Below are 17745 nucleotides of genomic sequence, written 5' to 3' on the forward strand. Positions count from 1 at the left end.
GGAGAGAGGGCCCTGCGGGCTTACAATCTACCTGGTATGGGAGAAGGACACAGTAGGTGCGGGTTAAGTTGGTCATGGCAGTATAGAGGCAGCAGGGTCACTGGTTGTAGGCTTGTCTGAAGAGGTGGGTTTTCAGGTTTCTTTTGAAGTATTCCACTGTAGGTGAGTTCACAGTTTATAACATAAAATGGCAGTATGAAGTACAACATGGAGGCTGAGGACACAATATGAAGTTTCAACCCTCACAATTCCCCCCTTTTGAGATATTCACTCACCACAGGTGCCAGATACACATACTTCAGCCGGACATTCCCCTTGCTGCTGGTTTCTCCAGATTCTGCATAGCTGTACCTGTGTGAGGGATCATCCTAACATGTCTCATAGTCTTTTCTACTACTATTCTTGTTACACACTCTGCTCAAGCACATCAATATGAGCTTAATTACAATATAAATGAATGCAACAATTAACAAAATCTGTATTATTCCTTGTACTATACCCATAAGCCACCCACCAACATTTTTAAACAAATGCGCTGGGTTCAAGAAGGAAAAAGTATCTGACCACTAAGAGTCATTGTCAGCACTATGTGCATCCAGCCATTTATCTCCCATCTCCTTCATTTTTTTCAATACCTGCCCTTATTTGAAGATTACCTTGTGGATCTATGTAATGACAGCAGGTTGGTCCTATCACCTGACACGTTAAGCTTATCATGTGACAGCATAAAAGTGGCTGAGTACAGGCTCCAGGTGGGATCAACTGACATGCTGCCGCCCCGCAAGCAAAATAAAGATCATCAGGAAGAGTATAATTATAGGTTACATGATAGAGGAGAGTATAAGCAACTGCAGTAATAGTTACACTTTTATTATATAAACACCATTTTTGACCACCATGGTTATCACTACCTATTTCCCCTCCCAAGCCGCAGGAATAACTGTCATGGGTTTCAGGAGTCAGTACAGCCCAAGGATTGTCCTTACCTATTACAATTTCTTCAAACTTATTATTATGTTCCCATGATGCATTATGAATAGAGATGGCCTTGCAGTTCGCCCGGCGGTCATTTCTCGGCGAACTTTGCTCATTCGCGGTTTGCCAACCTGGCGAACATATGGCGATGTCCGCCGGCGCCATATTCTTTTACATTGTGAAAAACTTTGACCCATGACACATCCATCGGGTGGGACAGGACAGCCAATTGAGACGTTTCAGCACATGGACATACCCCCTACCTTATAAATAAACCTGATCTGGCCGCCATTTTACATTCAGTAATTTGCCAGTGTAGGGAGAGGTTCCTGTGTGGAGCAGGGACACGCTGTTAGGGACACCAAACACTAGGTAGTAGGGCCACAAAAGTCCTTTTAAGGACTGGTATAAGTGTGCTATCGATAGGTGTGACTTTCAGAGGGGTGTGATATACTTATTATATACTTTCTAACATAGAAAGTATATTATAGTGCATTTGTATTGTGCAGCAGTTGTGTGCGGTTCTGCTGTGATACTGCAGCTATACAGAGGGACAAACGCTATTGGAACAAATAATTTCAACTGGTGTGATATAGCAGTTGCCCCCCCAAAAAAACTGATTGAGGCAGGGGTGTGATATACCAATAATATACTTTCTATATACTGCATTTAGGTAGTGCAGCAGTTGTCTGCGGTTTTGCTGCGTTACCGCAGCTATACAGAGTGACAAACACTATTGGAACAAATAATTTCAACTGGTGTGATATACCAGTTGCCCCCCAAAAAACTGATTTCCTGCCTGCACCGACACGCGCCATTTTTAGAAGGAACCAGGCAGTATACACCCAGCTGCACTTAAACTGGGGTGACACAGACTTGATAAAGGGGTCGTCGAGACCCCGAAATGCGTTGTCTCGTAATAAACCTTGTTGTGTCCTGCATCGGGTTGTGGTTATGCGCCTTACGATAGTCTATTGGCTGGATAACTCCACCGTGACAAGCTGAAATATGTTTTACAAAAAACTGATTGAGGCAGGGGTGTGATATACCTTCTTACATAAATACTGCTCCTCTATAGGGACTTTGTCACAAAGTCATTTTGAAAATGACAGGCAGAGGAAGAGACAGGCCATTCCGCAGGGGAGGTAGGGGTTGGGCAGGTGCACCAGGCCAGAGCCTAAGTGGGAAGTTGCAGTCAAAGGACGCACCAGAGTTGCTTGAGTGGCTCACTCAGCCTTCCGCTTCTGCACCCTCCTCATCCTCTCTATCTGCACCCTCTTCACTCACTGCTGGGTGCACCCCCAAAGACACCACCACCACCACCATATACCCTCCACTCGAGTCAGAGGAATTATTTTCCCATCCATTCCAAGACCTTACCGATACACAGCCATTCTTGGCATCGGATCAGGAAGAGGAGGTAGCAACGGCCACTACCCAGCGGTCTGACGGCATTACCCAGATCAGCCCAAGGAGGGTGGTCCCCGCTGTTGCAGCCTACTCCGAGGTCTCTAATGTCAGTGGTGGCGAAGGTGATGATGATGATGACGTGTCAATGGACATCACGTGGGTGCCCATAAGAGAGGAAGAGGAGGGGAGTTCAGAGGGAGAGACAAAGCAGCAGATAGGGAGGAGAAGGAGGAGAAGCAGGCAGAACTTACAATGCACAGGAGGCAAAAAGCAGACTGCTAATATATCTGGAACACGCCATCCACCATGCACAGTCACATCTGGTGCTCCCAGGACATCGGCACATGGCTCAGCAGTGTGGGCTTTTTTTAACGTGTCCGCTGCTGACAATAGTGTTGCCATCTGCAGCCTGTGCTGTCAACGCATAAGTCGCAGTAAGCCGAACACTCACCTAGGGACGACCGCTTAAGAAGGCACCAGGCCTCCCATCACCGAGCCCAGTGGGAGCAACGCCGTCAGAACCCACAAAGCCACACTCCCAGCACTCTACGTCCTGCCTCTTCTCCTTCTCTTCTGTCCTCCCATTTGTCCTCCACTCCACCTTCCACTGTGCCGTAGTCTCATTCATCTGGCAAAGGCAGAACTCCGTGGCCCAAATGTTTGAGCGTAAAAAGATGATGACGCCGTATAACCCTCTTGCCCAACGGCTGACTGCAGGCTTGTCTGAACTGCCATATAAACTGGTCGACTCAGAGGCCTTTAGAAAATTTCTGGCCATTGGCACACCACAGTGGAAGGTCCCCGGAAGGAAATATTTCTCCCAGAAAGGGCATCCCGGAGCCATATGGTCACGTTTAGCAGCAAGTGAATGTATCTCTGGCACACAGTGTCGGTGCCAAGATACATCTGACCAGAGACACGTGGTCTAGCAAACACAGGCAGGGAAGGTACATAACTTTTACTGCCCACTGGGTGAACCTTCTGACAGCTGTCAAGCATGTAACCCGTGGCACCCGTGTGGATTTGGTGTTACCGCCACGGATTGCATGCAGGCCTGCCTCTTCTTCTCCTCCTCCTACTCTATCCTCCGTCTCCTCCTCGGCTGAATCCTCCTTTTACACTGCTACCGCCTCTTCCGCTGCGCCCCCCAAGCTCCCCAGAACCTATTCGACGTGGCAGGTGAGACGTTGCCATGCTGTGCTGCGGCTGTTGTGCCTGGAAGCCAAGAGCCACACACCGGTCCTGCACTCCTTTTAGCTCTGCAGTCACAGGCCGATCAGTGGCTAACCCCGCTCAATTTGACAGTTGGTAAAGTAGTGTGCGACAATGGTGCCAAAATGACACACGTGCCGTGCATGGCACACGTCCTGAACATTGTTGTGCAGTGATTCGTTGCCAAATACCTCGCGGTCCAGGACGTCTTGCAGCAGGCCAGGAAAATATCTGGCTATTTTAGAAGATCTTACACGGCCATGGCCTGCCTTATTGACGTTCAGTGGCGACACCAGCTGCCCGTCAGACGTCTGATTTGTGACTGCCCGACGCGCTGAAACTCCACCTTGTATAGGCTTCTCCAGCAGAAACGTTAATGACTACCTGTACGAACTCTGCAACAGGACAGGTTCTGGGGAGCTTGTTTTTTTTCACCGCGCCAGTGGCTGCTCATGCGTGACGCATGCAGACTTCTGCGGCCATTTGATGTGATCACCAAACTGGTTAGTCGCAGCTAGGGTGCCATCAGTGACATCGTACCTTACGCCTTCTTTGTGGAGCTTGCATTGTGTCGTGTCATTGATCAAGCCGTTGAGGAGCAGGAAGATTAAGAAGTCGCAATGCTGGATGAATTCCCAGGGGGGGCTACTCCATCTGAGACAAGTCAATAGGAGCCTGAAGAGGAGTCAGAAGAGGATGGTGCCAGGGCGGAGGAGGAGCAAGAAGAGCATGCTTTAAACTTTTCTGGGATCCCTGGGGTTGTCCGTGGCTGGGGGGAGGAGACCAAGGACGACATTATCCTGGACGGTGAGCAGGAGCCAGGCCACTCCGCTTCCAGTTTAGTGCAAATGGGGGCCTTCATGCTCCAGTGTTTGAAGAGGGACCCCCGTATAAAAAGCATAAAGGTAAAGGACCTGTACTGGGTGGCAACCGGTACAAACAGAAAATGGCGGACATGTTATCAGCATCACAAAGGGCTGTCAGAATGCAGCACTTCCAGGCAAGGCTTAGAGAAATGATGCATTCTGCTTTTGCGGGCGCTGGCAGAGGAATTTCTACTCACAGAGAAACAGTTGCGGGTACCAATCCAACAGTGCCTGCAAGAAGAGGGCGGTTTAAAATGTGTTGGTCACTTCGAATATGAGATCATTCTTGCAGCCAACCCATCGACAGCCGCCCTCTGGATCCAGCCTCAGAGAACGCCTAGACCGACAGGTGTCCGACTACATCAGGTTAACGGCCGATGTGGACGCTATGAGAAGCGAGGAACCCCTGGACTACTAGGTGTGCAGGCTTGACCTGTGGCCAGAGCTGGCACAATTTGCCATGGAACTCTTGGCTTGCCCCTCATCCAGTGTCCTGTCCGAAAGGACGTTCAGTGACCATGATGAGAGCTAAAAAATCCATGAGTGTGAGCTCCCGGGCCTAGCTAGATAGTGTGTTGTGACTGTCTTTGCCAGGGCTCCATAGAAACATAGTGTAATTCTCATAGACTCCAATGCTAATGCATTAGAGTCTATGACTGGAGCCATAAAATGATTGCATGTTCAAATTCCCTAAGGAAACTTTAGAAAGTATAAAAAATGTTTTTAAAAATATAAATAGTTTAAAAAAATGTAAAAATTAAATACCCCCCCTTTTCCCCAATATGACCGTAAACAATAAAAATAAATAAACATCATGGGAATCACCGTATGTGAGAACGCCCGTACTTATCCCATACAGCAAACTGTAAGATGGAAAAAAAATCTAAATGGCTGATTCGTAGTTTTTTTTTCACTTTTCTTCCCCTCATAAAATTAAATACAAAGTGATCAAAAAGTCATACACACCCCAAAATAGTATCAAGGAAAAATACAGAACGCCTCGCAAAAAAAATGAGCCCTCACACAGTTCCATACAGATAACTACAAAAACATTACAGGGACCAGAATAAGCCAATGAAATAAATATTTTTATTTTTTTTCAAAGTATATATTTTTTCAGTATTATAACACAAAAAATGATACATATGTGGTATCTCCATAATTGTACTGACCCAGAGAAGGTAACAGGTCAGTTTTACAGCATAGGGAATGGGTGAAAACAAAACCCAGAAAACTTTGTCAGAATGGAATATTTTTTTTTCAATACCACCCAATTTGAAATGTTTCCAGCTTCCTGCTGCATCATATGCAATATTAAATGGCGCCATTAGAAAGTTCAACTTGTCCTGCAAAAAACAAGCCGTCATATGGCTATGTGAATGGAAAAATTAAAAAGTTATAGCCTTGGAAAGGCAGGGAGTGAAAAATGTAAACGCAACAAACGTAGAATCCTTCATGGGTGAAAGGGTTAGTTTGACTATTATGGAAGAAATAGGGGGCCAGTTGCTTCACAGCTCTGGGGCTCGTTCTGAGTGCGATCTTTCTACGTATATGTACTCCAGATAAGGGTCCATTCACACGTCCGTTGTTTCTTTCCTGATCTGTTCCGTTTTTTGCGGAACAGATCTGGACCCATTAATTTTCAATGGGTCCTGAAAAAAATCGGACAGCACAATGTCTGATTTTTTTTTTTTTGGACCATTGAAAATGAATTGGTCCAGATCTGTTCCGCAAAAAACTGAACAGATCAGGAAAGAAACAACGGACGTTTGAATGGACCCTTAGGCTCCATTCACACATCCGCAATGTGTTTTGCAGATACACGGAGACACGGATCCGCAAAACACGGAAAGCGGCAATGTGCGTTCCGCATTTTGCGGACCGCACATTGCCGACATAATAGAATATGCCTGTTCTTGTCCGCAATTGCGGACAAGAATAGGACATGTTCTATTTTTTTGCGGAAACGGAAGCACGGATGCGGAAGTGCGGATCCGCAAATGTGGATGCGGACAGCACATTCCGTCCCCATAGAGAATGAATGGGTCCGCACCCTTTCCGCAAAATTGCGGAAAGGATGCGGACCCATTTTGCGGACGTGTGAATGGAGCCTTTTAGACATAATGGGTGCGGAGAGCACACTATGTGAGCGCCACCTAGTGGCCACTACAATGTTTTCTCGCCCCAAGAAGAAGGCGTTCAGCGTCTACTCCCCTCTGTCTCTGGGCTCAGTAGAAGTCGCGTTGTCTGCCTACAAATAAGAAAAAAAAAACATGATATCCCGGGGGGAGGGGGGAACAAAAGAGGGGGGAAAACTACAACTCCCGGCGTCCCTTGTATAGTGCGCATGTGCGCTCTCTTCTTTGAACTGCACAGCTTTATTGATACAGCACGCGGCGTACATCGTTGCCATGGCTGAGCTGGTCCAGGCCTCGCAGTCCCGGAGCAGTGTGCAGTCCCCACCTGCAAGTGGACAGAGCGGAACCGCTGCAGCTGCAGCCGCCACCGCCGGGGCCACAGCTGGAAGTAGCGCGGGCAGCAGCGACCCGGCCAGGCCCGGGCTGAGCCAGCAGCAGAGAGCCAGCCAGAGGAAAGCTCAAGTCAGGGCCCTTCCCCGGGCCAAGAAGCTGGAAAAGCTGGGGGTGTTCTCTGCCTGTAAGGTAAGCAGCTGTGGGAGGGGCGGGGCTGCTGCTCTGTGCAGCCTTTGTCCCATTCTGTCCCTGCAGAGTGCGGCAGTGGTGCTGGGATCTGTATCATGGGCTGCAGTGATGTCTCAGCACCCATGGGTGCAGTGCCCCATAGAGGATGAATGGCGCGGCAGTGCACGCCTGGAACCCTTTTCTCATGATCAGCGGTTGGACCCCGCGATCAGATATTACCTTTCCTGCCAGTAGGTGATACGTTTCCGTAGTGCGAAGAGCCCCTCATTGCATGGGGGTGTGGTCCTCCAGCCGCTGTGAAACTACAACTCCCAGCGTGCCCCCATGCACTTCTGTAGGAGTTCTAAGAACAGCCAAGCAGTTGTGCATATTGGGAGTTGTGGTTTGACAACAGCTGGAGTGACGGAGGTTGCTGGTCCCAGTAGTAGACCGGCTTTTGAGCAGCACATTATCACTGGATGACAGATGTGCACCTATGACACAGGCTGACCTGTGCACTTGGCATCTGAGTTGGTCCCATGTTCCTATGTGCCCACATTGCTGAGAAAAATTATGTTTAGTATATGCAAATGAGCCTCTAGGAGCAACGGAGGAGTTGCCTTTACACCTAGAGGCTCTGCTCTCACTGCAACTACCGCGCCCTCTGCTGGCCCGGCAGTGTAAATGTCATCATTACACCTGGCCCTGTCAATCAAAGTGCAGAGAGAGCAGAGCCTCTAGGTGTAACGGGGCTCTATGATGGGCATGTGATTCTGGGTTGGCATTGTGCTGAAATTGACTCCTGGCAGCACAACAAGATATCCGACATCGTATATTACACTGACAGTGATTGGGTCCTGGTCATAGTCCTCTATAACAGCTACAATAGGGAAGAATGGAGTCACTCACTGCCACATGCTGAAACCAACAGGATTCTGTGAGAGCAGACGGGGCCAAGGAACCTTTCATTTAGGATTTAAAGTAGTATTCCAGGAATTCAAGATGATTGCCTATGTACAGGATAGATGATCAGTATGAGATCGGTGGAGGGGGGGGGGGGGGGGGGGGGGGGGTCTGACTGCAGGCTCCTCTGCCGAACAGCTGTATGAAGAGGCAGTCAGATGGCATAGGCGCAGCTCAAGTGGCCTGGGCTGCAATACCAAGCACAGATGCTTCCCAATGGACGGCGCTGTGCTTTGTAAGCTAAAAGGGGCCACCGCACTCGCCAGAACTCTGATTTGCACCGCAGCTTCAACAAACAGCTGACTGTCAGGAGTCGGACCCCTGTCTATTTTATATTGATAGCCTATCTTCAGGATAGGTCATTGGTATGAAAATCCTAGAAAACCCCTTTAATGGATCCTTGCCGCCCAAAGAAATGCTGAGTGACCTGCGGTTATGACCTCTGTGATTCACTTCTGTCATTTCTCTTACTTCAGGCAAACGATGTCTGTAAATGCAATGGATGGAAGAACCCCAACCCACAAACCGCACCTAGGATGGACCTTCAGCAGCCTGCAGCCAGCCTGAGCGAGCCCTGCCGGAGCTGTAGTCACTCACTGGGTAGGAAATGATCATGGCTAGAGATGAGCGAATTCCCGCTTATGAAATTCGTTCATGCTTTGTTTGGTAGTAAAAGGTGAATTACCTTAATTGCCTTATAGATTCTGTTACCACGGACCATAACGCAATTCTATGACGCAATGCCTTTTTCTTTATTCCGTCATAATAGAAGACTATGGGCTGCATAATGGTTTACGTTATGCAGGAGAGGACTCAGGATCAGACGAGGACTCCAGCATAACGTAAACTGGACGGATCCGCTATGCAGGCCGTAGACTTCTATTATGACGGAATGCCTCTAAAGGCATTCCGTTATGCAGTCCGTCATAAAATTGCGTTATGGTCCGTGGTAACGAAATCTATAACGCATCTCACCTTTTACCACCAAACGAAGTGTGAACGAATTTCAAAATATGAATTTTGCTCATCTCTAATCATGGCAAAAAAAAAATATGGAAAACTGAATCAATGTGATTTATCCCAGAAGGATCCGGCATATATTTCCTATTACTGCAGACAGTGGCATAGGGTAAAATGCCGAATGGTAGCGCCCAGATGTCAGTTTATTTATTCATTTCCAGTAGGAATAGCAGAGGGGCATGATGTAGAAAAGATGCTCTAGAATTATTTTCTGTGGAACATAAGCATTTACTTAACTTTCACACTGGCGTTTCTGGGTCCGCCTGTAAGATCCGTTTCAGGGCTCTCACAGGCGGCCAAAAACGGATCAGTTCAGCCCCAATGCATTCTGAATGGATAAGGATCCAATCAGAATGCTTCAGTTTGGCTGCGTTTGGTCTCTGTTGCGGTCACTAAAGCGCAGCTTGCAGCGTTTGTGTCCGCCTGGCGATGCAGAGCCAAACGGATCCGTCTAGACTTACAATGTAAGTCAATGGGGACGGATCCGTTTTCACTGACACGATATGGTGCCATTGAAAACGGATCCGTTTTGACTTAGACTTTTTTTTGAATGAATAATGCAAACGGATCCGTTCTGAATGGATACGAGCGTTTGCATTATTGGTGCGGATCCGTCTGTGCAGATACAAGACGGATCTGCACAAAACGCAAGTGTGAAAGTAGCCTAAGGCCTCTTTCACACTTGCGTTGTCCAGATCCGTCGTGTACTCCATTTGCCGGAATTGCACACCGGATCCGGAAAAACGCAAGTGAACTGAAAGCATTTGAAGACGGATCCGTCTTCAAAATGCGTTCAGTGTTACTATGGCAGTCAGGACGCTATTAAAGTCCTGGTTGCCATAGTAGTAGTGTCGAGCGGGGGAGCAGTATACTTACCGTCCGTGCGGCTCACGTCATCCATGCGCGTGGGGCGCCCTGACGTCACTCTGAAGCGCCCCGGGAGCCGCACGGACGGTAAGTATACTGCTCCCCACTGCACTTTACCATGGCTGCCAGGACTTTAGCGTCCTGGCAGCCATGGTAACCATTCAGAAAAAGCTAAACGGAATTATCGGATCCGGTAATGCGCCGAAACGACGTTTAGCTTAAGGCCGGCTCCGGATTAATGCCTTTCAATGGGCATTAATTCCGGATCCGGCCTTGCGGCAAGTGTTCAGGATTTTTGGCCGGAGCAAAAAGTGCAGCATGCTGCGGTATTTTCTCCGGCCGAAAAACGTTCCGGTCCTGAACTGAAGACATCCTGATGCATCCTGAACGGATTTCACTCCATTCAGAATGCATTAGGATAAAACTGATCAGGATTCTTCCGGCATAGAGCCCCGACGACGGAACTCTATGCCGGAAGAAAATAATGCAAGTGTGAAAGAGCCCTTAGCCAGATTTGTCTGGAGAGCGGACAGATCTTCTTGAAGGTGTCTTACAGGTGAAAGGAACTTTAGGCCCCTCTCAGACGAGCGAGTTTTCCGTACGGGTGCAATGCGTGATGCGAACGCATTGCGCCCGCACTGAATCTGGACCCATTCATTTCAATGGGTCTTTGTACATGTGTGTTGTTTTGCACGCATCACTTGTGCGTTGCGTGAAAATCGCAGCATGTTCGAAAAATGCATACGCAAGCAAGTGCGGATGCAATGCGTTTTTCACTGATGCTAATGTTGTTTGTAAACATTCGGTTTTCTATCACTCGTGTGAAAAATGCATCAATGAGCATTTCACCCACGCGATAAAAACTGGACAACTGAACGCAATCGCAAACAAAACTGACTGAACTTGCTTGCGAAATGGTGCGAGTTTTCCTGAATGTAACCGGACCTAATCCGTATCGTTCATGTGCAAGAGGCCTTACCGTGTAGGTATTGTCACATCTTCCATTAGCGATCCGCAGCATTGAGTCCGTTCTTTAGCTCTATATGTTGGTCTAAGAGCCTCTTTTCTCTCTACCTGTAGCGGACCACGTGTCACACTTAGAAAATGTATCTGAAGATGAGATCAATCGCTTGTTGGGCATGGTGGTGGACGTGGAGAACCTCTTCATGTCCGTACACAAGGAGGAGGACACCGACACCAAGCAAGTGTACTTCTACCTGTTTAAGGTGAGTTTTACAGGTATGCCTCTTGTAACACATCACTAGGATAAAAAAAAAGGGAAAATGTAAAGGATTATGGCACTTTCTGTGGTGATAAGTGAGCGCTCCGTACAGTATTAGGCCTCATGCTCACGACCGTGTGCATTACGTATTTTGCGGAACGGAACAGCTGGCCCCTAATAAACAGTACTATCCTTGTCCGTAATGCGGACAATAATAGGACATGTTCTATTTTTTTGCGAAAGGGAAATATGGACATATAGAAACGGAATGCACACGGCAGTAACTTTATATTTTTTTTGTGGATGTGGACCCATTGAAATGAATGGTTCCGTATACGGTCCGCAAAAAAACCCTGAACGGATATGGAAAGAAAATACGTTCATGTGCATGAGGCCTTAGAATGTATTGGCTCCGATGATCCGAAGTTATTACTTCGCAAAGTCTCACTAGACTTTGCATAATAACTTTAGAAATTGATTTGTACTGTAAAAAAACATTTCCCGAACTCTGGTTCGGTTTCAAGGTACCACTTGGAACCGAACCCAAGTTCGGGCAATTTTTTTTTTTTTTTTTACAGCATAAGGCTACATGCTCACGACTGTGTGTGTTTTGCAGTCCGCAAATTGCAGATCCGCTAAAAAATACGGATGACATCCGTATGCCATTTTGTTTTTTGCGGATCCATTGTAACGATGCTTAAAACGGACAAGTATGGGACATGTTCTATATTTTTTTTTTTTTTTTTTGCGGGGCTACGGAACAGACACGGTGTGCTGTCCGCATTTTTTTGGGAACCCATTGAAATGAATGGGTCCGCATCCTATCTGCAAAAAAAACAAAACTGAAACGAACAACGTTCGTGTGCGTGTAGCCTTAATCAATTTCTGAACTTATTATGCAAAGAGAGACTTTGTGAAGTAATAACTTCGGCTCATCAGAGCCAATACATTCTAATACTGTACAGAGCGCTTTCTCCATACAGTATTGAAACAAAGTTTTATGGGAATCGACTTCGGATGTTTCATCCGAAGTCGATTCGCTCATCCCTAATTGTAATATAACTGATCTCACTAATTTGGTTATTTTATTGCCTGCAGCTTCTTAGAAAGTGTATCCTGCAGATGAACCGGCCGGTGGTTGAAGGCTCTCTAGGAAGTCCACCATTTGAAAAGCCAAATATTGAACAGGTGATACTGGCATGGAGAAGCTTATAGGTGAAAGACCATCGGACATTATACAGATATGGAGTTCTAAGATGAAGCCCTCTGTAGAGTAGTTGTCTGCAGCATGTGGCTTCCTAGTTGTCGGAGGGACATGGTTAGAGTCCAGTTATTTTAAAGGGGGTTTTCTGACTTTTTTTATACTGATGACCTATGCTCAGGATAGGTTATTAGTATCCAGGGGCGTACATAGAAATCATTGGGCCACATAGCAAGAATCTGAATTGGACTCCCTAACTCCACCCTCTACCCATCCCTGTGCCCCACGTTCAGCACTCCCCTTGCAGGCCAGAGGGGGTACAAGCTTACACACAGACCCAGAGAATAAAAAGTTTAAGCAGTGACGTCACCTCCTTCTGCAAAACAAGAACTTATCTGAAGACTCGAATCACAGGACGGGGGAAGACGATGACAGCGCCCCCTGCCGGCCACAAGCAGAACAGCATGCCCCCGGATGACAAAAGTCAGCAGTGAGACTCCCCCTAAGAAGACTCACCTGTGAAAAATAGAGGTTGAGGAGACACAGGGTGAAGAACTGCAGGCAGATGGGGGCGCAATAGAGCAGCCAGAGTGGGAAAGGCTGCAGTGCATTGGCCTGGGCACAGTTCGTGTAGAAGGAGAAGAGGACGGTTCTGCAGACGGCCCAGAGTAGGAACAGGTTCTGCTAACTCAGCCGCTTCTGCTTGTAGCGGAGGAGCAGCCAGAGCTGCACGTAGACCGCCAGGAAGAGCAGGGAGCACAGCACCGTCAGCCCCAGCTCCACTGCCCAGGGGATGGCAGCGGGCATGGTGAGTCAGGCAGGACGGGGCATGTCACCGCACCCCCGCTCTCCTCTGCAGTTCTCCCTCCCTTCAAAACAACTCCGCTGGAAGACATCAGCTGAGCCCGACCATTTTAGGTACTCTGCAGCCAGCTGATTGGCGAATCATGCCCCCCAGCGTTTCTGCTCTCTTATAGGAAGTGATGTCTCAAGGGTCGGGACATCAGCGACGCGTGCTCCCTTTGTGTACACAATGGGGGGACGGGGAGGTTCGGAAGGGGGCCCTGACTGAGCATAGGGGAAGCAAGCAGGCCCGGCCAGGACTGAACAGAGGATAAGTGGGCGGGCTGTCTCAATGCCTGATAAACTAACTCTGAGTCTGCAGATGTAGGGTTGTGGGGCCTTCCACGTGCTCTGGGCCCCCGTGCCACGGGCCTCAAAGCAGCTGCGTTATCTGCTTATATTGGTGGTATGCTACTGTTAGTATCTGATCAGTGGGGGTGTTGGACTGGAGCACCTGGGCCTCCTCACAGCTCATCAAGCATAGCGCCGTCCATTGTATAGTGGTTGTGCTTGGTATTGCACCTCGGCCTCATTCACTTGAATAGGGCTGAGTTGCAGTTGGGCCACATGACCGATGAACGTGATGTCAGTGGCCCTAGGATAAGCTGTGAGAAGGTTGTGGTGCTCACCAAAGCGGCTTAAGCTGCTGACTGGTGGGGGTCGTGGGAGTTGCACCCCCACCGATCAGATACTGAGGATATAAAAACTCAGGAAAACCCCTTTTAATACTGACCATGTATAAGAAGCTTTTAGAGGATTTGTGTCATCAGAGGCAACTCCTTTCAGAATGCAGGTGCCAGGGTGATCATCCCCAGAAAACAGCTGATTTTGCAGGGGGTTGTCAGCTAGGCTTTCCCCTGTAACAACCGCTGCAGGTGAAATGTAATATTACATGGTGGCCATTCCGATAATGTACAAGGACAGGAGCTGCGTGTACAGAGCAGCACTCTCTTCTGAATCCTAGAATGGGGCATATGAGGAAACACCTTTAAGGGTGTTTCAAATGATTTAGCCTAAATCTGTCACTTTTATCTAACAGGTTTGACTTTTAAGCCTTTTTTTTGATCCGTCCTCAGGGGGTGTTGAATTTTGTGCAGTACAAGTTTAGTCATCTCCAGCCAAAAGAGCGGCAGACGATGTACGAACTGTCCAAGATGTTCCTTCTGTGTTTAAATTATTGGAAGCTGGAGACCCCTTCACAGTTCCGTCAGAGGTCACAAAGTGAGGATGTGGCCACGTATAAGGTTAATTACACAAGGTAAATATCCTGGGATACCTTCTGTAATGTCCATAGCACTCCGTTTTTCATGGTGTGAGGTTAAAGAGGCCTTCTACTTCAGGCAGCCTTTTTCCATGTATCTTGGGGGTTGCATAACTAAGCAGATGTGCCGTTCAGGAACCGCTTAGTTACAGGGACATCACAAGTTATATTTCAGTGTAAGGGAACGTCCCCTTATAATTCTTCTCTTTTTCAGGTGGCTGTGCTACTGTCATGTCCCGCAGAGCTGTGACAGCTTGCCCAGATATGAAACTACACATGTCTTCGGAAGAAGCTTGCTCCGCTCTATCTTCACAGTTACGCGTAGACAGCTGCTGGAAAAGTTCAGGGTGGAAAAGGACAAATTGGTTCCAGAGAAGAGGACACTTATTCTCACGCACTTTCCCAAGTGAGCGTACATGATGCTTCATTGAATGCTACGTGCATGAGACACGTTCATAGTGTGGGCCATGTGATAGGACATTTCAGGTAACCTGGCACATGGGCTGATGACAGAAGTAACTATTGGGACCAGTGCTCTAGTGCAGGGATGCCCAACCTGAAGCCCTCCAGCTGTTGCAAAACCACAATTCCCAACATGCCTTGACAGCCTACAGCTATTAGGGCATGCTGGGAGTTGTAGTTTAGCATCGGCTGGAGGTTTAGCATCCCTGCCCCAGTGCATGCAAAAACCCGTACTGACACATCTGTCATGTACTGTAGCAGACCAGACATTTACAGGTAGGCAGGGCTCGGGCACACAGTCTTGGTATGGATCCATGATTATGTCTTCTGTAAATTGCTATGGACCTGTACGATGTCTCCGATTTTACATGGTTCTGATTTACATTTTGCTATATACTCTTCTATGCTGCATTATGGTGATACTGCCCCCTAAAGCACAGCTTTTTGGCATGAGTGCCTCATAAAGACACCATACAGACTCCCATGAAGTCACCCGCAGGTTACTGACCCTATAGGGAGTTGATGTGCAGCTCTGGTGTTATCCTTGCCGTGTCTCCTCATCAAAGAGCAAAGAGGATGGGAGTTGTATTCATTCCACGCATACTTTGCCGTTGTAGATTTCTTTCGATGTTGGAAGAAGAGATATATGGTGAAAGTTCTCCTATCTGGGAAGCTGATTTTACTGTCTCTAACACCGAAGGTCCTCAGCTAGTGTCCCGCCCCGGTAAGGTGTAAACCAGTTGGATATTTGTTAATTATTCTATTATAATTCAGTTTAAAGTTCACAAATATACACTGGTCCTAATCACACTGCTAAGCTGTTAGCATATTACATGACGTTAAAGGGGTTGTCACATTGTAGAAAACCCTTTTATAGGGTCGCTCATGAAGGCGGGCCCACTTTTGAGACTTCTGTCAAATAGCTGATTTGCTGCGGCTGCCACAACCAGCCAGGGTCAGCAGCAGCTGCGGGGGAAATTTAGTATTACTAATGAATGGCCATTAATGTATTACATGGATAGCTCGAGTCCATCACATTGCAGACGGCTTTTGCTCATAGAGGTGGATTCCCCTCCTAAGGCCTCATGCACACGACTGTTCCGTTTTTTGCGGTCCGCAAAATACGGAAGCCGCCCGTGTTGCCTTCTGCAATTAACGGAACGGGTGCCAGCAATATAAATGCCTATTCTTGTCCGCAAAGCGCAGAGAAGAATAGGACATGTTATATATTTTTATTTAGCGGGAACGGAGCCACGGATGTGGACAGCACACGGAATGCTGTCCGCATCTTTTGCGGCCCCGTGGGAGTGAATGGGTCCGCATCCGAGCCACCAAAACGGCGGCTTGGATGCGGACCCAAACAACGGTCGTGTGCATGAGGCCTAATAGGGCAAATAGTCTCTTTAAAGATAACAAAATATTCTACATAACCAGTAACCATATGACAGCGCTTGTTATATCCAGTACAATGTACACAGAAGCATTTGTATCTCAAGCTGCCAGTCATACAATTATTAAAGTCGGGAATGAACCTGTTTTTCTGTTTTTGGGCTTTGCATGGGTAGAGAGATCCCATAGGAAACTGCTCACTATGCACCCTCAGTGCTTCAAGGCACCAGAGCTAGCCATTGATTGTATGTGGAATTCCTCCCTACTGCGGAAAGGAATTTCATACACAATAGACAGTATATTTCACTCCAGATCCAAATGTATACTTTTTTTTTTTTTTTTTTTCGCAGCATGGGGGAAGGGGCAACTTTTATGTACAGCAATAGTAATAACTTAAAGGGGATTTCTGACACTTTTTTCTACTGGTAACCTACACTCATGATAGATCATCAGTATCTGATTGGTGGGGGTCCAACACCCGTGCTGATCAGCTGTTTGAGAAGGCACTGGCGCTCAGAGTAGCACTGTGGCCTTCTTGCAGCTTTCCCTAGGCCATGTGACTTCATGGTTGGTCACATGGCCTTGTCACTGCTCAGCCCCATTGAAGTTAAAGGAGCCTGAGCTGTGATACCAAGTACAGCCGCTATGCAGTGAGTGGCGGTGTACTTCGTGAGCTGAGAGAAGGCAGGAGTGCTGGTGCCTTCTCAAACTGTTAATTAGCGGGGGTCCTGGGTGTCAGACTCCCACTGATCAGATACTGATGATCTATTCAGAGGATATGTCATCAGTAGAAAAGTCTCGGAAAACCCTTTTAAAGGGATTCTGCCGTCACTTCAGCAAATTACATTTATCATGTATAGGATGTTAATACAAGTCACTTACTAATGTATTGTGATTGTCCATATTGCTTCCTTTGCTGGCTTTATTGGCTGTAACACCTGCATATGAGCAGTGTATAATGTGATGGAAAAATGAATTAAGCCAGCACAGGAAGCAATATGGACAATCACAATACATTAGTAAGTGTCTTGTATTCACTTTCTCTACATGATAAATGCAGTTTGCTGAAGTAGGACAACCCCTTTTGAAATCAAGACTTGGTCTTGGACTAGTTAGTATGATCCTGTCATGTAATATTCCTCTGTGATACATGATTTTGTTGAGAGCTGACCGTTGCTGTTTGTATCCCTAGCTGCTGTGAATACCACCACTGCTCCCAGTACACCGCTCTTCAGCAACAGCCTGAACAACAACTCCTCCCTAACATCCAGTGGAGACACTGGGAACTCGGAACCCATGCCAGGTAGCATCCCAGCTCTCACATTCTGTGTCTCCAATTACAGCGCCTTTCATTTCTACTGGGTAGAATACTTTTGCATGTCTATAACTCTATTTTTTTATTTCTTCAAAATGCT

General features: G+C 47.4%; 1 protein-coding gene across 1 annotated transcript in view; it reads left to right on the forward strand.

The window, feature by feature from the left end:
• The first annotated feature begins 6837 nt into the window (after window positions 1-6837).
• The window catches only part of KAT2A (lysine acetyltransferase 2A), a 34588-nt gene continuing 23680 nt past the window's right edge, over window positions 6838-17745 (forward strand). Inside the window, exons 1-8 of the mRNA XM_044297227.1 lie at window positions 6838-7123; window positions 8542-8665; window positions 11033-11178; window positions 12273-12362; window positions 14295-14476; window positions 14694-14885; window positions 15559-15665; window positions 17523-17633. Coding sequence (XP_044153162.1) covers window positions 6875-7123; window positions 8542-8665; window positions 11033-11178; window positions 12273-12362; window positions 14295-14476; window positions 14694-14885; window positions 15559-15665; window positions 17523-17633 — 1201 coding nt within the window. The 5' untranslated portion in view covers window positions 6838-6874. The remainder of the gene's footprint in view (window positions 7124-8541; window positions 8666-11032; window positions 11179-12272; window positions 12363-14294; window positions 14477-14693; window positions 14886-15558; window positions 15666-17522; window positions 17634-17745) is intronic.

This window comes from Bufo gargarizans, chromosome 6, assembly GCF_014858855.1.
Source record: "Bufo gargarizans isolate SCDJY-AF-19 chromosome 6, ASM1485885v1, whole genome shotgun sequence".
NCBI lineage: Eukaryota > Metazoa > Chordata > Amphibia > Anura > Bufonidae > Bufo > Bufo gargarizans.